This window comes from Rhipicephalus microplus, unplaced genomic scaffold, assembly GCF_043290135.1.
Source record: "Rhipicephalus microplus isolate Deutch F79 unplaced genomic scaffold, USDA_Rmic scaffold_21, whole genome shotgun sequence".
NCBI lineage: Eukaryota > Metazoa > Arthropoda > Arachnida > Ixodida > Ixodidae > Rhipicephalus > Rhipicephalus microplus.
Window position 1 is genome coordinate 5,625,312 of NW_027464594.1, and position 23,720 is coordinate 5,649,031.

The 23,720-nt window shown below is 47.1% G+C and overlaps 3 protein-coding genes across 3 annotated transcripts; 1 reads left to right on the forward strand and 2 right to left on the reverse strand.

Moving 5' to 3' along the window:
* Window positions 1-17,328: 17,328 nt before the first annotated feature.
* On the forward strand, window positions 17,329-19,835 carry LOC142785351 (uncharacterized). The gene is made up of 3 exons (XM_075883832.1): window positions 17,329-18,013; window positions 18,619-18,781; window positions 19,395-19,835. Exons 1-3 carry the CDS (start codon window positions 17,775-17,777, stop codon window positions 19,728-19,730), a joined length of 738 nt encoding a protein of 245 aa, XP_075739947.1. The 5' UTR covers window positions 17,329-17,774; the 3' UTR covers window positions 19,731-19,835.
* LOC142785401 (uncharacterized) lies at window positions 19,777-20,688 on the reverse strand. Its single transcript, XM_075883882.1, has 2 exons — window positions 20,671-20,688; window positions 19,777-20,457 (listed from the first exon to the last, which is right to left on the reverse strand). The coding sequence occupies exons 1-2, from the start codon at window positions 20,686-20,688 to the stop codon at window positions 19,777-19,779; spliced, it is 699 nt and encodes a 232-aa protein (XP_075739997.1).
* LOC142785402 (uncharacterized) lies at window positions 20,400-21,444 on the reverse strand (the record flags this gene model as incomplete). The annotated part of the gene is made up of 1 exon (XM_075883883.1): window positions 20,400-21,444. A coding segment is annotated over one exon (483 nt), but the record flags the coding sequence as incomplete, so codon positions are not given.
* Window positions 21,445-23,720: the final 2,276 nt, after the last annotated feature.

Genomic DNA, 23,720 nt, shown 5'->3' on the forward strand with positions numbered 1-23,720 from the left:
CGACGGGGCATTGTAGTGGGGAATTCGCAAGGCAATGATAGTGGGACCATGGCTGAGTGCGAAGCGCGAGCACGAGCTGTAGACACTGGACTGCCCGAGCATTTGTTTCTGTACCGGCTGTCTGCCTATTATCTGGCGTCGCTAATAAACCCCCTTGCAAATGGAACGTCAGAGGACTGCTTAAAAACCTCGACGATGTGCAAAAACGTGTACACAAACACTCGCCAAAAGTGCTGTGTGTGCAAGAAACACACTTGAAACCAAAACATACGAATTTCCTTAGAGACCACATCATCTTCCGCAAAGATCGAGATGATGCAATCGCCTCATCAGGTGGCGCTGCTATTATATTAGACAAATACATAGCGTGTCAAGATTTGCAGATACAAGCGGCCCTCGAAGCAGTGGCCATTCATGCTGTTGTTTTAGGGAAACTTGTTATCATTTGCTCAGTGTACATTTCTCCTCATTATCAGCTGCAGAAACAAGAATTTCAGTCTTTTATGAATCAACTACCAGAACCATATATCGTCCTTGGTGATTTTAATGCCCACAGCCCTTTGTGGGGTGACTCGAGGAGTGATGCGCGAGGCCACTTGATTGAGAACTTTATTCTTTCTACAGATGAATGAATTTTAAATAAGAAAGAAGCAACATTTTAGCCTGACAAACAAAACGCATTCTTGCATTGATCTTAGCATTGTTTCTCCTACACTTTTACCTGATTTTAATTGGGATGTTATTAAAACCCCTATGGGAGTGATAACTTTCCCATATTACTGAAGACGCCAAAAAAATGAATTTCTACCCCAGGCTCCAACTTGGAAGGTAGACAGAACATATTGGAAAAAGTAACAGAGTCTTAGTATTATATCGTGGACCGAGATTTCCTCTCTAGGAATCGACTCTGCCGCTACGTATTTCACTGCTTTTATTATTGACGCTGCTTCAGAATGTATCGCCCAGACAAGCTGTGGTACCGGCAGACGTCTTGTCCCGTGGTGGAACGATGACTGCAGGAATGCTCGCAAAAAGCAGAATAAAGCGTGGTGTCTATTGCGTGACTGCCCAACTGCAGAGAATCTGATCAATTTCAAACAAGTTAAGTCTCAAGGGAGAAGGACGCGCCGACAGGCAAGGAGAGAAAGCTGGCAGAAGTTTTTGTCACGCATTAATTCCTATGCTGAGGAAGTTAAGGTCTGGAACAGAGTGAATAAGATAAGAGGCCGACAGACACACTCCCTCCCTCTAGTAGACAGAGAGGGTAACAGCCTTGAGGATCAAGCAGACTTCCAGGGAGCATACTTTGAACACGTGTCTAGCTCATCTAATTATTCTGGTACGTTCAAACGATGCAAAAACAGAGTAGAAAGGCAAAAGCTTGAAAGTAAATGAGGAAAAAATAGGCCATACAACAGACCTTTCTGTTTGGCTGAGTCGCAGGCAGCGCTAAACAGCTGCAACAAATCATCCCCAGGCTCTGACCGTGTTCTATATCAGATGCTTAAACACTTACCTCAAGAAACATATAAAACTCTCCTCTGTCTGTATAACTCCATGTGGGCTTCTGGTGAGATTCCCTCTGCGTGGGAAGAGGTCATAGTAATACCTACTCTTAAACAGGGCAAAGATCCATCTTCCATGTCGAGTTAGAGGCCTATTGCTCTGACTAGCTGCCTCTGCAATTTATTTGAAAAATTGATAAACTGCCGATTATTATATTTTTTGGAATCAAACAAACTCCTCAAGCAATATCAGTGCGAATTCCGAGAGGGTAGGTTCACCACCAACGATCTCATCCGCATAGAGGCGCAAATACGCGAAGCTTTCACCCTTAACCAGTTTTTTCTATCTCTCTTCCTTGACATGGACAAGGCATACGATACAACGTGGCGTTTCGGAATATTGAGAGACCTCACACATTTAGGTATACGAGGTAATATGCTAAGTGTAATCGAAAATTATCTGTCCAATCGTACATTTTGTGTTCGAGTGGGCATTGCGTTGTCACGACCATTTGTGCAAGAAACGGGAGTACCGCAGAGCGGTGTCCTCAGTTGTACTCTCTTTGTAGTCAAAATGAACTCCCTGCGATCGTGCATCCCACGTAATATCTTTTATTCAGCATACGTTGATGACCTACAGATAGGTTTTAAATCCTGTAATTTCTCGGTATGCGAGTGACAGGTTCAGCTCTGTGTTAACAAGGTCTGTAAATGGGCAGATGAGAACGGTTTCACTCTGAATCCACTAATGAGCTCCTGTGTTCTATTCTCAAGGTGGAGAGGCCTCTATCCTGATCCCCATATAGAGTTGCAGGGTGAGCGCGTAGCTGTCAAGAGTTAACAAAAATATTTAGGCATAATTCTAGACACGAAGCTCACGTTTATACCACACATTATGTACATTTAGGAGAAATGCATGAAAGCAATGAACATCTTGAAGGTGTTGTCCCGTACAAGTTGAGCCAGCGACAGAAAATGTCTAATGAGCCTCTACAAAAGCCTTATCTGCACGCGTCTAGACTATGGAGCGATAGTGTACCAGTCCGCAACACCAACGGCATTGAAAATGCTGAACTCTGTTCATCATCTAGGCAATCGCCTTTCTACGGGAGTTTTTCTTACAAGCCTCGTGGAAAGCCTTTACGCGAACTGAGATGAATGGTCATTACATATACAACAATTGTACCTGTGTTTTACGTATTTTTTGGAGATAACCACAAGGACTGACCACCCCACGTACCCGGCTGTAAACAACACATCCAGCTCCCAGCTCTTTCAAAACCGACCCACATTGAAACAACCCTTCTCGCTGCGTGTTCGAGCACTAGCTTTGGACACAGGCGTCGCATTGCTCGAATACCACGTAATGGCTTCTACCACATGCGCCCCGCCATGGCACTGGCAGGTTATAAATTGTGACACATCTTTCATGATTGCGACAAAGCATACCCCACCCCTGCACATTCAGATGTACTTCTGGGATTTGGTACACAAATATACCTATCCTGAATTTTTCACTGATGCATCAAAGACTCGCGTGGGCGTATCCTATGCAGCGGCGGGCCCATCTTTTTCAGATGTCGGTATTCTCCACCCTAACACAAGCATTTTGACAGCTGAAGCTTATGCAATACTGGCGGCAGCAAAACACATTAAAGAAACGAAAATAAGTAATGCAGTCATATACATGGGTTCATCAAGCGTTGTAAAAAACTTTAAAAGCCATCAGAAAGTACAAAAATCCTGTCATTGCTTCGCTATACTCTCTCCTTTGTGCCATTTACGGATCGAAACAGCATGTAGTAGTATGTTGGGTACCACGACACCGTGAAATTGAGGGAAACGTACTAGCGGATAAGCTCGCAACATCAGTCCATGCGAACACTCCGCAATCATCTGTAGCTGTTCCCGTAATGGACTTGAAACCCTTTTTGAGAAAAAAGCTGAGGGATTATTGGCAGCGTACATGGGACGGACAAGTGCATAATAAATTACATTTAATCAAGCCTTACCTTGGTGACTGGCCACCAACATCACAAACACGCCGTACAGAAGTAGCACTCTGTCGGTTACGTATCGGACACACATATAGTACACACTCACACCTTCTGACTGGTAGTGATCCACCAATGTGTGAGAAATGCGGTGAACCCCTTAGTGTCCTACATATTTTGATACAGTGCAGTGAATTGGCTCCTATTCGAAAAAAGCATTTTCCAACATCCTATTGTGAACAACTGCCTCTTCACCCGGCGATGTTCCTTGGTAGAGATCCACTTTTCAAACATCATTCATTATTTGCATTTTTAAAAGATGTTCGCAACTTCCACGTGATCTACCATGGTAATCTGTAGAACAACCTCTCACAAGAGGTTGTTGCTGCTGTACATAAATTACAAAACACATGTTTCGCGGCCCTTGGAGACAAAGACGCCGGAGAGACATTCGTGCTCTATATTCTCTACATACCTCATCATCAGAACCATTGACCACTAGTTTTCACTCGACACTCTTCATGTCACTCTCATAATTGTATTCCCTATATATTTACCCGCCTTTAGAGTGAGGAATATTAGGCCCTTTTACAGCCACTAATCATACCCATAGCCCAAATCTTCTGTCGCATGTATTGGCGCTCTTTGTCCATAACGTGGCCCTTGCGCCAAGAAACACTACATCATCATCATCATCATCATCATCATCATCATATAACAACATGACTACATGCTACGCTCATGATGCACTGGCAGCCGTTTCGCTAGCTTCACATATGCCAAATTTGGTATTGCGTGACGTCAATGGATGAAGAAGGTGTGTGACTGGTGCAAACATGATAATCATGAGATGCGTGTCATGTGAGAACATGACTACATGCCACAATCAAGGCGCCAATACGTTTCGACGTGACGTGATACGCACGCTCACCGGCGTTCATTTCGTTGCGTCACGCCGGCGTTGCCACGCCAGGCGCCAGTCCTGCCATATACTCATAGGCGCGCGCCGCGCTGCGTTGCTTTGACGCATGCGCGTTTCAGCGTGTCCGGCGTCCCTCCGTCACGAAAAGAGGGAGACGCAGTGTTGTCTGGAAACGTATCGGTGCGAATGAAGCATGTCGCATTTCGCACTGGTTGCCGCCGGGCCGCGCCGACGGAAGCTGGTCGCGCCGGTCGCACCTGGCGTCAAACTATAAAGTGCTCTAGTTCAGCTAACGTAGCGTCGCTGCGTGCAGCATTACATTGGAGTATCTTGGACCCTCCATGATCGGAGTTCAACGCCCTTCATGACTGGAGTTACACTGGAGTTCAACGCTACATTGGAGTATTTTTGGCCCTTCATGATGGGCTCGCGGCCGTTTGGCACATATACCAAATTTGGTGTTACGTGACGTCAATGGTTGGCGAAATATATGATTGGTGCAAACATGATCATCATGATACGCGTCTCATGTAAGAACACGACAGCATACCACGCTCATAGCGTGCTCGCGGTCGTTTCGCTACCTCCACATGTACTAATTTTGGTAACACGTGACGTGAATAGATGGCGAAGGTAAACGATACATCTAAACATGATCATGACACGGAAGTTATGTGCGGCATCATTTACTGCCACCTTGTAACGTTTTGCTGATTTTAAAGTGGCATATCAACCTTTCTGATTCGTGCTTCGCATATCACCGATTCCCACTGTTGGTGGGATCTGCCAATTTTTTTGTGAAAGCTATTGAGAATCTGGGTGGGTTGACTGCTCTCCCGCAATTATTACTAAAAGTACTAAGCACGCGAAGTATCTATTGCATGAACCACTGAATTCTCTAGAATGTGGGTCGTTACCTCATAGTAGTAATCTGCTTTAGTAGTAGCAACTTCTAGTTAGTTTTCATATTTTCTTCCTAGATAGCATAGCGTGTATATCTTTTTAGAAATAATGCTACTGGATGGTGTTAGTGGTTTCCGTATAAAAATTCACACCGTATTCATAGAATGAATGATGACGAGTGGAGCGAAGCGTCTGTCCGTTCGTTGGTTTTTTTTCAGTGCAATGATACTTTGCGTGAAATAAAACGCCAAGCCTGCGTGGAGGGTGCAGCACAGTCACAGCGAAAGCCAGAATAGCGGCCTTTTAGAGCCTTTTCAAAACACTCATTGGGTAACTACTGCAAGGACGCTTGCTCGATACCAACTAGGGCATTGATAAAAAATTGTTTGGGTAGTAGGCCGGCATTCGCTATGCTTCTTTCCGTCATTCTTCTGAGAAGCGTGGTATCCGCTAAACACTTGCAAGGAATGTGGTGCCAATGTTTCATGCAGTAGATGACAACGATGTGGAAATATGGCTGAAATGGGCATGCGCCACTCTTAATAGGAGAACAAGAACAAGCTTATGCAATGGGTTGGTGCATTGGACGGCCCCCTCGTTACACTATTCGCATCGTGCGAGGACTGGTTGTTCCTTCGCTGTTTTAAAACGCTTTAAAAGTCGTATTAACCCGATTGATTTCCCGACATCAAGCCTACCTAAGGCAATTTCACCAACAAGTCACAAGCACCGGCGTAGCTCAGTCATTCTTTCGTTGGCACTCACGCGTGTCGGACGCGAGAATCATGTGCTCCGTAGGAGCGTCGTTCATGGCACAGAGTAGCCGCGGTAACATGATGACTGAAGATCAAGGCGCAGGATACAAGATTATTTTGCCACCACTGCCCAAAGGACACGTCGCGCAAAACAGCTTCTACATGGTGATGTGCGTGGAAGGCCGTATCGAGTAGATTTCCGAGACACGCTCGGCCCTACAGTACTGCTGACGGAGGTGTTGGCACTGGGGGCCTACCTGATAAATTATGTCTGGGCAGTCACCATGAGTAACTTCGTCGCTATGAAACGCTTGCTGGACGTGAAGGAGCTGAACGTCAAGGGGTGACGCTGCATCTTCGTAGACCTCCAGGATTAGCAGGTACGGCTGCGCCTTCATTGGTTGCTGTGTGGCGTCAACTAAGAAGACATGCGAATGGTGTTGGCAGCTTTTGGGAAGGTCGCACATATCACCCGGAAGCATTGGCACGTTCAATGAGTCAGCGACAAGGAGTCAAACACGCGGTCTGTGCTTCTTAAGCTCATGAGTGGCGTGAAGGTTGAAGATTTTCCGCATCAAATAAGGGTGGCTGATAAACTGGTACTTTTGGTTGCACCTGGTCGGCCAATTCAGTTTTTGCGCTGCCAAGCTACCGGTCATGTTAGAAGAGAGTTTAAGGTACCCTGATGCTCGCCTTGGTGGTGGTTTAGCCACAGCGAAGATGAGAGCTTGCGTACGTACGCATCGGCTATCGGATCAGCCGAAAGCGAAGACACAGCAGAGTTGGTGATGGACGCGACCGAGGCTGAAGACGTGGCGAAAGGGGCAGGTGACGTGTTGAATCCTGATGCTTCAACAGGTAGAGCCACACCGACTGGTGGTGATGGACCAACAGTACAAGCAGACATCGCATCTGAAGAGGTTACTCAAGAGCCAGCCGGCCAAACTGAAGAAGGATACACAAGCAGCCCATTGAAGGAGCCCGAGCCAGTTAAGTTTACCGAGCAGCCTCCAGTGTCGACCAAAAGTACCAGTGGTGGGGCGCCAAGCAAAACACACCGCGAACAGTCTTCAGGACAGCGCGAGGTGTCCAGTGAAAAGTATGAAGATGGGCCACCTGCGAAGGCGACTTCGTTCCGACGCAGTAGTTCAAGGCAGCGTCACAACTCGATATCGGACAAACACTGGCCACCATTGTCCTCCAGTGGCACAGGTCAACCTGCAGGCTTAGAGGATGTCTAGCTCTATGCTAGACACTGAAGGTAAGCATCATGACCAGGGCTAGCTTCTTTACTGTGTAGACATGGCTATTGCACTGAAACTTAGAGTGGCATGGAAGGTAAAACTTTATTTCATCAGAAAGCAACTGCAGATGATTCCGTGTTAGATGGCCATCAACCCAAGGTTTGCGGTGACCTATGTGGCCCACTCCACGACCATTAACTGGATTACTGGGTCTGAGCTGGTCACACGGCCTCCCAGTGCTCAAGAGAGGGATCACGCATAATATCCGCCGGCGGCGGCACTTTGCTACATCCCCAAAGCATGTGATCATATGACACTATTTGCATTGCGGCCTTATTTCCTCCGGGTACATTTTGTTCAACACGTAAGGGTTGGGAAAAGATCGCGTCTGCAGTTTTCTCCCGACGCATTTCTGCGCCTTAGTCAACCGTTTGTGCGAGGGCGGATAAAACCTCTGCTCTAGTTTATAATGATTCGTTATGTCGTGAAAGGACACCAGCCCATCTCTCGCGGACCTCCCCGGAACTGGTGGCTCACCTAGCCGGCTGACGAAACCTCGGGCATTCAGGTGAGCCGCCTCGTTTCCAGGGTTCCCAGAGTGTGCTGGTACCCAGACAATTTCTATTTCTCTAATTTCTCGTCCCGTGGCCCCATGCGGAAATCGTGCGGCGGTTGCCGATATTCTGCCCCTCGCCAGATTTCGGATGGCTGTCTTTGAATCACTGAAAATCAAATCTGACTGCGAATTAGTTATAGCTAACACTGTTGCCGCTTCCTCTGTAGTTTCCGAGGAGCGGGTTTTGATCGATTCAGAGGCGACCAAGCGCCCCCGCCTGTCCACCACCACAATCACAAAAGCGTCTTTGTCCTTATATTCCGCAACATCTGTATAGACTGCCGCTTTGTACTCGCCGTAGTCAACGTGTAAAGCCCTGGCTCTTGCCTGCCTGCGCAGCGTATGGTGAATGGGATGCATAATTTGGGGCAAAGGTTTTGTGTACAGAGCCTTATGTAACTCTCGCCGCACCTGAATTTTAGTGTCCACAGTGGGAGCCTTTGCTCCAATGCCAATCCTTTCCAATATGATCCTGCCCAATTTGGTTGTCGAAAGCCTAGCGTGCTGCATCAATAGATGTGCCTCCCATAATTCATCGAGGGTGTTGTGTACCCCTAGTTTTAACAGCCTTTCTGTAGCCGCGTTATTAGACAACTCAAGCGCTGCCTTGTAAGCTTGCCCGATCATCTGCTGCTATCTACGGAATGCTGAATGGCAGTGATGTTGCGATGGACTAGCATGGCTGTGAAGACGCGTGATACACCCCTTGAGTCAATTCCTGCAGCTGTAAATGCCCTAAATACAGGTAATTTTACAGAACCACTAGTCTCCTGTAAGGCTATTATGTCTGGTTTATTGTCCAGATTTTGTACGTGCAACTTCAGGTTACCTCGCTTTTGACGAAAGCCCCTGCAGTTCCACTGCCAAACCTCAATTAGGTGGCGAGGCGCCATGATGAGGCACCAGGTTGACTAGTGGCACTTGGCCACCCACGGGAGGCAGTCTTGCCTCCAATAGAGTATGAAGCTGCTGAAACATGCCCATGACCTGAGTTTGGGAATCCCTAAATCCACTGGAGAGCATGCCGAAACGCTCCTTTATTGTGTCTAATCTGGCTTCGATATTTTCGACTTGAGCCTCCAACCTATCACGTCTTTTTCTTTGTTTGCCTACTTTATCCGCAAGTGTAGTTACATCCGACTTAAGACTAGTGACCTTAAAAACAGGCTGTGGCATGTCTACTGGTGATGTTTCGGCTAATCGTTTTGCGTTAGCTTCCTCATTCCCATGCAGTGGTCTCTTTACTGTCCCCTGATTCTCCACTTCCATAGCTGCACTCTCCTGTACGCGACCAGACGCCTCTTGCGTCGCTTTCTGTGGGCATTGCACTGCTGGTGCCTGTGTCCCCTGCCGTTGGTAGTTTCCAAGTGCGCGTTTTATCTCTGCGATTCTGTTTGTCATTCATTTAATCAAATCTCCCTGTCGCTGAACCAGCGCTGCTAACTCCCTTTCTCGAGCGGTTTCGTTCTGGGAGGCCGTGCCTGACAAGCTCACCTTTTTGTTGGTGTCGCGTGCGTAGCTGTTGGGACTGGATACTCGTCCGCCATCTTGGCCGCCCCCGCGCCCTGGCAGTGGCGGGAAGGAACTCGACCGGCCCCTGCTTTTTCTTGTGCCTTCTTTACCCCTCGATGACCGCTCCGTGGCCCTCGAGGACCATCCATTGTTGCCAGCTTCGCTCTCTCTTTCGATGCTCTGCTACCGGCCTGTCGGTGGCTTGCGAGCCAGACGAAACTTGCAGTTCCGGCTCCCTGTGTGATGCGCACCATGGCACACGATGCAGTCCTCCGGCATGCACGTGAGTGGCTCTCCTTCTAGCGGGGCAGGATGGTCCTTCCCGCAACGGTGACATAGGTTACTCTTCGGACGGTAGCAAACGTCTGCTCGATGTCCAACTCGTGTGCAGTTGTAGCAGGTCTCGACTGAATTTCTATACGGGATCACAGCGTACAGACAGCTCCAGTAAGTAACCTGCCGGGGTATGCGTTTTCCCCCGAACGTAATCTGATTCGCCTTTGACTTTCCCAGAGGTCTCGCGTCCAGAATGTCTATGCCTTCATTCTTCTTCAGAAATCCAGCCCGAACTTCTTCCACTGGGCATCCATCATAAGCATTGTAAATCACTCCCCGTACGGAGTTCTCCAACGGCGCCACGAACGCCGAAACCGGCAGGTCACGATCACCCAGCTTTTGCGTCTTCACAGTCGCATATGTCCCACTGCGATTTATGCACGGTGTGCTCACCGTCAACGTGTTGTTTGTGCCATTAACCCACACAATGTCTTCTTCCGCGGCAATTGCACTCGTTAGACGCGCTGCTGCTCTCATTGCACATCCGAGTTCTCTCGCTGCCACAACACTCAAGCCGCAGTTCTAGGGCCTGTACACAACCTTGAAATCCGTGGCTGGCAACTTGAGAAACGGTCCGCGTTTCTTCCACACCGGCGCTTTCCCCCGCTTGACTTGCTGCGTTCCGTGCGTCTTGCGCCCGTCGCTGCCGTCCTGCGTCTCGCAAGGCTTACTCTTGGCGTTATCGCCATGCAGAGTCTTCTTAAATCGGTTCTGTGCCCTCAGCACTGGAGCCCACTCTTCCGCTTCAAAATCTTCGGGCGTTATAGTCTCCCCTTCAACTTAGTATTCCGTCTTCAGCCTAACAAGGCTCACGGTTACCAGGCGAAAGCCAGACGCCCGGCGATGCGGCCCAGGCTTGGCCTAGGAGATAGGCCTAGCCTTGCCACCGCGGGGTGGATAGGAAAATATCGGAAAATCCGAAAACGGGGACAAACTTGTCTATACGAGTGGCGTCCGTAGGTACAGGACAACCTCCTGCAGACCAGCCCACTGACAGCAAGTCCAGAACAAAGCGCGTCCGCCGATAGTCAGCCACCGGGCCTGAGCTCATGCGAGGCACGTCCACACAGCGTCTCAACGTTAAATGTTCGAGGTCTTGCTGCCAACCGGTAACAGAGCTAAGTCTACAGGCTGCTCGTGGATCATAATCTGCATGTACTAGCTTTACAAGAAACAAAATAGACGGTCAGGAAGAGACCCGGGCATGGGCTGAGGTTTACAGCACGTTACTTTGTAATTGTAAGTGAAGCAGTAGGCACGTCTGCAGGCTGTCTTGTTCATTAAGAAGTTACGGGGTCTGGAAGTGCAAGATATCTTCTCTTGCCCGTCTGGTAGATGGGTTTTCCTGTGATTTTGTATGTAATGAATGTCAGGGGCGTGTTGTGTATGCACCAACTATTTGCGAGGAAAGTTCACTTTTTTTCGAAGCTGAAACAACACTTCATTTTGGAAAGGAAATATGTATTGCTTGCTGATTTTAACTGCGTCATCAACGGGCAAGTTCGATCAAATGGACGCGCCATGTACGATAAATGTAGTAGGACGCTCGCAGATGAAATTACTTAATTCGAGTTAGAAGACGAGGGTAGCTGTATGGAGAGAACGCGAAAAGCGCGTTTCACACATTTTCAGGGGAATAGCCATGCACGCCTTGATCGCATTTACGTGTCGCTTGAAATAATAGCCCACTGTAAGCCATATGCTATCTACTTAATACAATTCAGCGATCATTGTTTAGTTCAATGTAATATGGGAGAGAAAACAAAAGGTGGAACGTTTATAGGAGCTGTGGAAGATGACTTTCACGTTGATCACTGACGAATATTTCTTATATAAGTTAATGAGCTGAATCAATGAAATAAAAAATAGCAGCATATCGACGGGGTGAATGATGGAGAGTGGGGCGAAACATTGGTCCGTCCATTCGCTCTTGCTTCCGTCCGTCCATGCGTCCGTCTGTGTGACCATCCCTGCGTCCAACCACCCGTCCGTGCATGCGTCTGTTCGTGCGTCCACACGTCCATCCCTGCGTAAGAAATCTGTAAGAAATCAGAAACTATTAAACCATTGACCTTGTTTTTCTGCACTGTTGGGAAGGAGTTTACTTGTGGGACTTATTACAAAGAGCAATTGAAAAAGAGTTTCTGTTAGACCATCATGACATCAGGTAATTGGCAGTAGAGAATGATGATGGTTTATCTTTCGATTTTATCATGATGACTGCCTTGCACAGTATGTGGCACAATAGAATGGCTCGATTCCACTGTGACCCTAGCAGGAGACCAGCAAGAGAGTATTTCAAAGAAAGTATCTCAAGGTTTCTCGAGGTAGTAAGAACAAGCGAATGTGTATCTTTATGGTTAGATAGAGTAGAAGCTATACTGACCATGAAGGAATTCTAGGACGTGATGTATTATAGTAAGGCTTGAAGGCCTTAGTTTTTTTACGTTTTTGTATTGTTTGTTGTGTATTGTAATACCTTTATCTTAGCACCCCGTGTGTGAAGTTTAACCGGAAACAAAGAAAAAAAAAGTCGGCGTAGCTCAGTTGTACAATACAGAGCTGGCACACAGCGGACCCGGGTTCGAGCCCCACTGTGCCATTAATGCTAGGTTTTGTTTTTCTAATTTCGCGCGACGTGGTTACGGACACCGGTGGTGACAGACATCTTCGCGTGACCCTAGTTGTGATCTTATAACAGCTTTTGCTTTAAAAGCACTCTGTACAGAGTAGTTTTGGGATACAAACAAAAGAAGATATCGGCATGGTATGTGCCGGTATGGCACATTCTGCAAATCAAAAGAAGAAGAAGAAAAACGAAACTTAATTTTAGGAGAAGGTGTAGAAAAAGTTGGCTCCATATCTGCATGTAATCTGCAAATGACGTAAAGACGATAGTCTTGCGTCTGGAGAGATTCAACAAAACGTTTGTTTGATGTTCTGCGCAAAAAATCGGTGAATGGTATTCTGGAGGCGCTGCTTTAGTCTGTTCGTCCATCTATTCAACACTCCAAGTACCACCATCTCGCATCTTTTCATCATATACTCCGCATATAGAAGCATCACCATCCAGCGGACTTTCCGAAGGTTAAACGAGATGTGGCACACGCACACTTTCTTACGGCTTGCGCTTCGTGTCTACTTCCCACCTTTAACCACCTCGAGTTCATGGTATATACTAGTTCACCGTATTCATGGCACTGCGGACCAACGCTCACTAAACCTTTCTAAAACCGAGAAGGTTACGCCCAGTGAGTATAACGTAGCAACCGTTTCTTGTCAGGTAGTGCTCAATGTACATGCCAATGGCTGCTAAGGGGGAATGAGAGACAGGAGCATTCGGCTTTTAGTTAACGCGCACGCTGCGATTTTTTTATTGTTCAGCAACGCACCGCACAGAATAAATCTCTCACCGGCACCACCTTGGAGGTCAAAATGTAAGACTGCTTACACACTACGACTACTACTACGACTACAAGGGACGAACGGGTGCCGCTATAAGGAGTTTCGCCCCTGAAAACTTGCATGTGCACCTGACCATGATCCGTGGCGTCTTATCTTTCAAGCGATTTATGACGGGCACTAAATTTTTGTTGTGCGCTACGCTGGCAAGCAAGAATGTTTTGTGGGGCCTTTTATTGAGACTCGATTGCGGGAGACCAGCTGGCGCTCCCCTCGGTTCGTCAAATTTCAAGTTAAAGCATCCGCTCTCTCATTCCCTTCCAGGCCAGCGTGTGCGATGCACCAAATTATCCAGTGACTCTTAGTTAAGTACAGTAAGTTTGATTACTTTTGCGGGCAAGCGTCCATTCATAAAATGGCGTGCATCTTGTGAGCTTGATATTATAATTGATTGTTCTTCTACTCTATGTTCCTGCTCTCATCGCCAAGGCTATGGCAAAAAAGGCCGCCATGGTAATTGAGAAAGCGCATAGAGAGAATCCCTTGACCGTCTTCAAACCCCAGTTATCTGCTGTTGTTACGCATTACCCCCCATTGTATCTGGCTGCGTCAACATATATAACCTTTGTCGTTACTGTAAACTGTTCCTTAAACCACTTGACTCGTTCTTCTCTTTTCCTTTTTAGATGCGAAGCAGCTCTTTGACGACGCTGTGTAATGCTGTCTGTTCGTGTCTCCGTGCCAGCGCGCCGCACTGTGCTCCCCTTGAAAAAGGTATTCGAGCGGTGCCAAGTGGGTCACGCATTTTCTTGCAGTACGTGGTGATGTCACTGTTTCCCTCGCTTGCCGCGCGCTCACCATGTGTCACTTCTCTTGCACTTCACCTTCTGTACCACTCGCAACGTTCGAGCGCACAACGAGTGAACACTCTTTCGGCTAGTTTATCTGCGAGGGAGAGGATGCCGGAAAAAAAAGAAGCTCATTCGCCCACCTAAACATCCGCTCAAGCGATTGGGCCTAACCCGACCATCACCGGCGTTGTCAGGTTTAGCAGAGCCGATCGTGTTCGCTAATGGCGACAGCGCCTGCAACACCACCGAGGCGTGAGCCAGAAAAGCCGAACGCAGGTGTCGGCAGTGGAAGACCAACGACACTAATGAGGCGCGAGTCAAGCACGCAGATCACGTTTCAGAATGGAGACGGTGCGCGGGTAACACCGACGAGACGTGAGCCTGTGAAGCCGAGGGCAAGCGTCTTCAACGCGTCGGCAGTGTCGACGAAACGTGAGCCAAGGAATCCGAGCGGAAGCATCGACAGCGCGAGGCGAATGCCGGCAGATCCTTGACGTCGCCGTCATTGGCAACGTCAACGGCAATGTCTCGAAAGTGCCACGCACCTTCCGCTGAAGCGCCCACCTGCAAACACCGGGCCCTGCCAGCCGATCCGGAGGCGTCTCGTCACCACAATGCCATTTGCGTCCGCGCGTGGCAACAGCCGTCCGCGACGCCCCCAGCAACGCCGGGGCCGACGCTTGCTTCGACGAAAGTTTTTCCAACGTAGTTTCAGACACGGTTACCGCGCGTGCGACCCTCTGTGGTTTGAGAAGCACCTGTCTAACGTCGGTTCCGTCCGCAACCGCAAGCAGCTGGAGGCGGCGACTAAAGTGAATTGACGTCAGGTCGGCGTGGACCAGTCCGACTTTGTGGTCTGCGCTACTTGTAAGGAGTCGCTAACGTCGGGCAAGGTTTCGATGATGAGCGCCGCGCACGGTTTCCATTACCCGCCTCGCACACCGGAACTTCCCGGACTCAACCGTTCTTTCAGCACCCACGTCGACGGCCATTTCAACCAGGTCAACGCCGTGCGCACCACTGCTGCTTCGCAACCCATCAGGGTTTCCTTCGGGGAGATGGTTTACAAATTTTCATCTGTAGCCATATTTTTCGGCAAAGGTGCAAAGGATTTCATACGACGGATGGTTTCTGGCACGCCTATCGATTCCTCATCTAAGTGTTGGGAGTGGTATACCTAACCGTGTGAGCATATCTCTGTCAGATACTGTTTTGCTTTGATGGTTTCTTCGGGAGGTGAGAACTCCTGCTTTTAGCTCGACATACATATTGTGCACGCCGAGCTCAATGATTTATTGGTTGGTGTATTTACAGGCAGTCCCAAGGCTGTCTTAAAATCACTTCGAATTATGGAGTCGACCTGCTCTTCGCTTTCGTTTAGCGTTTGATAAGGCAGGCCGTGTGTTAGCCTGCCCATCACTAGCGTATGTACCAATCGTGATGTGCCTGTTTGCTTAATACCTTTCCGGTGAAGTGATATCATTTCGATGATCCTTGCAATCTGTTTTCTGTAGTTTTCAATGTAGTGATGGTATGGCTTGCTTGGCCGTTGCTTTGAATTTAGGATCCCAAGATTCTTGCAATGCTAACTTGCCGAATATCATACCCTTCCACTTGAATTTCCACACTTCCATTACTTTTATAATGTTTGTCATGTATTTGGACGATTTCTGATTTTTCCGGAGTTCGGTGAAGCCCACTGGCTCTGGCTAAAACCGAATGGTAGATAAGGAAGTGTGGAAAAGTCAATCAGTCCAGGTTAACTGGTTTGCTACGCTATACGTGGGAAAGGGATGAGAGAGATCAATAGAAGGGAAAGACAGACCTGCTCAAGCGGCTGTGAGAGCGATGTCGCGTTCCAGACCAGGTTATTGAACTCTTACTCTTTGTGCATGTGCAGGTGCTTACTCTTTTTGCACATGCAGGTGAAACGCACTTCTTTCTCGCTTGACCCTCTCCACCGCCCGCACCGCTCGACCACACGTCGAGTGGAAACACTGTTCCGGCTCGTTTATGAGCGGTGAAACTTACGCGGAACCCAACCCACCCCCCATGTCTTCGTGTTTCAAAGAAACGTTTACTGGAGTAAAGGCTACACCGAGTTCCGCTTCGAACCATTCTTCCGTTCCCCGCGTCTGCGCCCGTTTCAGCCAGGTGAACGGCGTGCACACCACTGCTGCTTCGCGTCCCATCATGGTTTCTTTCGGGAAAGTGGTATGGTTCATAATTATTTTCATGTAGTGACCAGTGAGATCCCGTTCACCAAGTTCACGAGCACTTAGAGGCGCTTTGGTTATCGTTTTTTTAGTAAGATATCCAGCACATGTTTTGAAACACGACTTATCTCCGTCAGTCGGTTGGCTTGTCGGTCTTTTGAATGAATGACAGTTGATGGATGACCGGCTGCCCGTTTCACTGCGTTAATGATATTACTTTAGAAACCGCAATCGGGATTTCCGCCTTTAAGAGCCCCGTTGTCCTGGTTCTCTTGTTATTGCATTGCTTTCTTGGTTGATGAAGACTGCCACAACTTTTTTCTGATAATTAAATCTACCTATCAAAATACACTCAGACATCTCAATCTGTCATTACACGTGCCTTTTTAGCTGCAAGCTGATGATTTTGTACCAAGGCCCTTCCACAAAGTTACGACCATTGCCATAAACGTCCTTCACAAATCAAGTCACGCTTTCTCTAAACGTACTGCTCTTTCTATTTGTTTGTTTTCGTAAATTTCACAGCGCTACGTCTCAGTTATTCATCGATATAAGTTTTAGAATAATCCATTTTATTCAGTACTTCTCGCCCACGTGTTGACCAAATTCCTAAAGAAGGCAGCTGACAGTGGCGTACCAACTTTTTCGCGACTTGTGGGGCAGACCCATATATATATATATATATATATATATATATATATATATATATATATATATATATATATATATATATATATATATATATATATATATATATATATATATTATCTGCGTGTGTGTGTGTGTGTGTCTGTGTCTGTGTGTGTGTGTGACGCTACAAAATGGAGACACGTCGTGGTCCAGATGCCATGCGTTTATTCTATTGTACGCGCACTTCTTTTTCGTCGGCTTCTCCTATAATCACCTTGTTAATTCGTCACGCTTCCCCCTCTCCTCGAGAAAGTCTCAGTTCAGAAGGTACAAAATAACGCTGCAGTTTGCTAACATGCAAAATGTCAGAGTTTCTACCTAAGGGTAGCACGGAGCGGATCTCATATTTCACTGTTGAGACCTTGTGTAGAATCTTGTAATACCCCTGTCACACGGGCACTTAAAAGTCTTTTAAGTAAGCGGTCTTTTTCCGAAAAGGAGTTCCTGACAGCAGACACACGGCACAGAGCGAACTCATTTTCAGAAGCGGTCTTTTTCGTAAACGGCGTTCGTCGATCTCTTTTACGGCTCTGAATGAGTAGCCTCGAAACCAGTGGGCGCCAGCAATTTTCGAGAGGTGGAAAAAAAAGAGCAAATGCTTATTTTTCTGTCACCAAAACTTTTTGTGAAAACAAATTTCATATCCTGCAGAAGGTGTAATGAACTCTTTTAATGGTTATTTCCTTTTCTACTCTCGTAAGCAGCTACAACGCGTCGGCAATATCACGTGGTGACGCTCGGTCTCGCGCCGCGCCATTTTGCACAAGCGAGGAAAGCGTGGCAGTTGTGTGTTTGCCCGTCATTTAAGTGGTCCGAGTCGGGGCGTCTATGGCCAACTCCGGAGATCAAGCAGCCGGTGCCCCACGGAAAAGGCAGCGTCTGCAATGGTCAGAAGCAGACACGTGGAGCCTAATCAGACTCTGGGAGGACAACCTGCACTCGTTGCGAGCGCAGAAGCACAACGGCGAGGTGTACACCAGCATCGCGGCTGCACTCACAAGTGCGGGTGTCTCCCGCACGAAGGACCAAGTGCACACAAAAATAGAAAATCTGACACACACCTACAGGTGAGGCAAATTATTTGAGTAAGCTTGACGCGTCTTAGCGGCCTGTAAGCGTGAGGAGGGAAGTGGGACGACAACAGCGATCATGGGAAAAAATGATTTTTTAAAAATTGTATTGCAGGTATGTTATCGAATGCTTCCAGTAACTTTACTGGCGATTTGAGCAGCAGAATTTTTTCGCGAGCAGGTGAAGCGCATTTGGCGTGGGAAACGTCCGAACAATCTTTTCGAAACGACGCCCCACCGTAGGCAAAACGTTGAACACCAAGTGAATGGCCACGTGTGGAAGCATGCTTATCGCGCGTTTTAGCCGCACACAAAGTTTCTTTTCGGCGATTTGCAGTGGAATTGCTTTACAATGACGCGATGTTGCAGTTACACATGTTTAAGTACAAACGTCAAGAAACGCGTCTTTGTTGCTTGTTAAGCGTGCAAACCTGTCATGTAACAAGAAGGAAACGCGCACTTGATGTGGCGTAGGTTTAACAATTCGCTTCTTTCTACTTTTCGCCGCGCGATTGTACAGTTTGCATGTACCAGTGGTTTTCTCAGCGCGCAGTTGTCAGTCTTGTAACATCTGTTTAATCATTTATTTTCGTATTCTTCAGGAAATGCCTTAAAGAAAAGACAACGGGCTCGTCCCCACCAAGCTGGACCTTTTTTGTAGAGATCCACAGATTTCTTGGAAGCCTGCCTGTAAACGACCCCTCTTTAATGGAGGAGGCTGGGATCAGCTCGAGCCCAGCAAGCAGCAGTCCCTCAGTTGAGGAAGTAAGTAACTTCTAGTGGCAGCTACATTCTTTATTGCAAGCAAGTAGCAGCGTTAAGTGCAATGGCAGTGGCTTTTTGTTTTTTGAAGCTGTAACCCACTCTTTGTACCAGTGTAGCACAGTGTGCACCACGTTGGTGCTTCATGTTTGCCTTTAGCCATGTTCTCCGAGATATTGTTGCTGTAGTGTTTTAAATAAACCAACAAAGAAATATATTTTCAGAAAGCATTTTCTTTTGCGTTTAATCAGCCACATCACCACAATAAAGTACGATTTAACATGACATGGTGGCACAAACCAGAACAAATATAACAGGGACAGTCATAAGAGTACATTATGGGACAAATACTGCAGTGGCTGAAATACATCTGCACTCACATTGCCATTTCGGCATCACAGAGCTTTTGGAACCATTACACCAGTCCTTGGGGTAAACGTAATGGTTAAGCAATTCGTGTGGGAGTCAGCATTGTAACACAAAAAGCACTCTTGTTGACATTTGCTTCTCTATGTGACATTTCCATCACTCAGACATATAGCACACAGTTGTTAATGGCTATTTCACATGTGAAAATGTGCAATCACCACATTTCTGTCATTTTCTTGAAATGCAGCTCATCTCTGGCATGGTGACCGGATCGTCAAGTGACGATACGGAAGTAGATGCACCCGAATTCGCACAGGCTTCAGCAGCACCTCAGCAGCCAAGCAACATCCAAGACTGTGTCACCGGGCGCAGAAACAGCCCAAGCGACAGTGGAGATGGCGCCCGCAGAAAACGGAGAAAATACACAGGTGCCGAAATGAAGGAGAAGATGCTGAATGAGCAGCGGCTCTTGAGGGAGCAATTTGAAGCCGCCCATAAAGAGGAGATGGAGATCCGAACAAAAGCATTAAAGCTGCAGGAGAAACTTGTGGATGCAATGGTTGATTTTTTTAATAAAAAGTGATGCGATTTCCTGTACTCATTCCGGCGATTCTTGTGATTGTTGCGTTTTAGTTCACTTGGCTGTAGTAGTCCACAAGCGCGGCCCTTATGTCTGCTGCGTTTCCAACTTGGGCTTCTGTTGTACATGACGGCTGCGGGAAGTCAACGTCTGACTGCTGCACTTCATTTAACCACTGCGGGTGGACATTGTCATTGAAGTGCTCACAAATGTTGCTTAGCACGCAGCATGCCCGTATTACTAAGCGAGCATTGCCTACATGGCACTCCATCCTTTTCGCAGTGAAGCGGAACCTGGCCTTAAGCCTTCCAAATGCATTTTCAACAATTCTCCTAGCTGAACTTAAATGATAGTTGAACTTTTTCTCACTTTCACTAATCTTCCCGCGGTGTCCAAACGGCTTCATCAGGCTGGGTGCCAATGAAAATGCTTGGTCACACAGAATTAGTGGTGGTACTACTGTCCCGGCTATGGTGGCAAGTGGAGCTTTAAAAAGGGGACCCTTAATAGCATTGGAGATTTGCGAAAACCCAAACACGTGCGAGTCATGGCAGCGTCCAGGTGCTCCAACGTTGATATACCTGAAGCGGTATCTGTGATCCACAAGTGCCAGCAAGATGATACTATACCTGCAAAAAACAAAGAGCGTGGCACGTAAGGTGAATGCAGCGAAGTGCAATAAGCACCAAATGTGTGTGCGTGTGTTTTTGTAGTTGTTACAGTGGTGCAGCTACCTTAAAGTACTATCACAAAAGCATGTATATTTGTGTACAGCTAAGAATCCGCTGTTTTCTGTGGTCATTAATGGAGCCAGGGATGTTTTTTTTTTCTTGCAGCCTTGTCATATGTCTTCAACATAGTAGGTAATAGACATTAAGTTTTCTGCAGATGAGCTGCTGCTTTCTGCGGCCGTTATGAGCATGTCGGAATTATCATTGCAAACGCAATCTGGCATCTTCATGCTGTTGCATTAAAATGCTTACGTGAAAATTGCGTTGCTTGGCTTGCTCTAATGCCTGTAAATGATGCGAGATGGTAGGAACCAATTGTGCGTTGACGAAAGCACTTCGCATCGCTTGTTTTTATTTATTGCGATGTGGACTTGCCCTTGTGGCAGAGCTAGGAGTGAACTATATAGCGTAACGAAAAGGTTGAATAGTGCTGTTTTCTAGGCACATTAAAATACGGTATAAATCATGCTTTTTTTTTACATTAAGAAGTTGTATTAGGCCACTTACCAGCCTTTGTAGTTGTAGTAGTCTGTGGCATGCTCCTTAGGTGGCGAGATCGGAAAGTGGCATCCATCCAAGGCTCCGACGCCTTGGCGGAAACCGGTGACGGCCTCGAATTCCTGAATGTGCCTCGCCATTTCCTCTGGGGTCACCATTTTGATCCACTCGTGTTCCAGTACAGCGACAACAGCCTCGAAAAACTGCCTGTATAAGGTATTTACTGTCGAGCGTCCAACGCCGAAGAGGTTGGCCACAGTCCTATCTTCGGCTGACGAGCACAGCTTGTATAGGGCAATGCCGACTCGCTTCTCAGGAGTGATGGCTTCACGCATGTTGGTGCACTGTCTTTCGAGCTCACTGCGCAAGCTCTCCACAATGAAACGAAATGTGGACGGGTACACTCGAAAAGATTGTTTGAAGTTCTGCTCACCGAGGTGAGGTACAGTTCCCTCGAACCACCTCTCGTTTCGTCTGAAGGCCCAGATCGATCAATCGCAGGCCTTCTCCGACAGCTCCAGTGCGCACAGCAAGGAATTGCTGAACAGCAGTTGCTGCTTTATCCTCTCCTTGGCGGCTTTTGCAGCGTCTGCCTCGCTTTCCAGAGCGAGAAGGCAGGCCATGAGGCTTGCAATTCTCGCTTTTTCTCCCGTATGGTCGCCCATAACGTGTCGAGAGCAGTCGAGAGCAGCGAAAAACAAATACGGTAAATAAAAGCCCAGGGGTGCCAGACGGACTTGCGCACGTCGCTAGTTATGGGAATGCTTCCTTATCTAGTGCGAAAAACATTCACATTGGTGTTTATTCATCTCTTATTCTTAAATTTATTTGAAGAAACGAGCAGTGCAACAAGTCTTTAATTTGTACATCGTGATACATCGTTTAATTTTCATTGCTTCTCTTTTAACTGCTAGCGCCACGCTTTCGCTAGCGTCTTCGAACGAAAACACTAAAAGAAGATCGTTGCTGCCGTGTGTCTGCGCCGCAAACACCTCTTTGTTAAAAGTCTTTCAGCTTCGTAAAAGACCGCTTACTTAAAAGACTTTTTGCGCGCCCGTGTGACACAGGTATAAGGTCCTTCCATGACGGAATTCAGTTTGCCGTTGTTGGTATGCCATGATGTCTCGTAAAGGACAAAGTCACCGACTTGGAACTCAATCGGAAGAAATTTTCTATCATAAATGACTTTGTTCTTATTGTGGTAGGTGATAGAATTGGTAACTGCAGTTTTTCGCGCTTCTTCGACAGTTTCTTCTCGTTGTTCCAGTAAAGTAGAATAAGATAGAAATTCATACATAAGGAAAGAAGGTGCGTAGCCGGTCACTTCGTGGGGTGTTCTGTTGTATTCGTCAATTACCTCCGGAAGCAGCTTAGTCCAAGACTTCTGTGGTTCGTCATTGATCTTACATTTAAGTCTCGTTACGATAGTCCGGTTTGTCCACTCGTTCATGCCGTTGCATTGTGGATGATGAGATGAGGTGAATAGTTGGTGTATACGATTATGTTTTAAAAACTGTTTGAATTTTCCTGCAGTAAATCCTGTTCCACGATCTGAAAGGAGCTTTCGTGGTTTTCCAGAAGAAAGAATTGTTTTCAAGCATGAAATGTAGGCGTCGCTGTTCTCACTTTTATCAGCAAACGCCCATACGTAGCGAGTCGCATAATCAAGAACCAAGTGTATAAACCTTTTTGACGAGCCATATCCAGAAAATCCTTCAATGGTGTCTATTGCAAAGCGGTCGAAGGGCTCTTCAGCTGGAGGCAGTGATTCAAGCGTCCCAAACGTTTTTGTTTTCGTCTTCTTGCATCTCTTGCATATATCACAATGCCGAATGTAAGTAGAAGCATCGGCTACCATATGCGGCCAATAATATTGCGGAGACAGGAGTGGTAGCGTCTTCTTCACTCCGACATGCCCAAAATGTTTATGTGCATTTTTCAGAATGGTTCGGCGTAGTCCAGGGGGCACGTATATTTTCCGTAGTCCTTTTCTTTTGACGATGATGATGTTATTTTCCAATGAATGCGTTCCTTTTGGACGCTCATTGTTGCATCGCTGAAGGTCGTCGTGTGACAGAAAGTTAACTATTGGGACTCTGGAGAGCACATCTGCTGCGACATTACTTGCACCCTTTTGATGTTTGATGTTCACCTCATATATTGACAGTTTCAAAGACCACCGGAAGAGGCGACCTTGGGGATTTTTAACATTCTTCAGCCACTAGATTGCGGAGTGATGTTACAACAGTGAATTACTTTCCATGAAGGGCAATGCCATTTATTATAGTCATCTACAATGGCAAGACATTCTCTTTCTGTATTAGCAATGTTCAGCTCGTGCTTAAGTAGTTTGCGGGAAGAGTAGGCAACAGGATGTTCTTTGCCTTTGTCATCAGGTTGTTTCAGCACTGCACCGATTCCTTCGCTAGATGCGTCACAGTACACAGTACATGGTCTCGAAGGGTCGTATATGCGAAGCACCGGTTCTCCATTTATCCGCACCTTCAGTTCACGAAAGGCTTGCTCGCATGCTTCTGTCCACACCAACTTGCTGCCTTTGTGGAGTAGTTTTGTGAGTGGAAGAGTGATATCGCTCAAGTGGGGGATGTACTGACAGTAGGTGTTTACAGTGCCCAGAAAACGCTGGAGATCTTTTTCTCGTTTTGGGGTCAGAAATTTGAGTATGGCAGCCACATTACTTTGCTTAGGTTTCACTGTTCCTAGTGAAATTTTGTGGCCAAGGTATTCAATGCTGCAGCGTGCA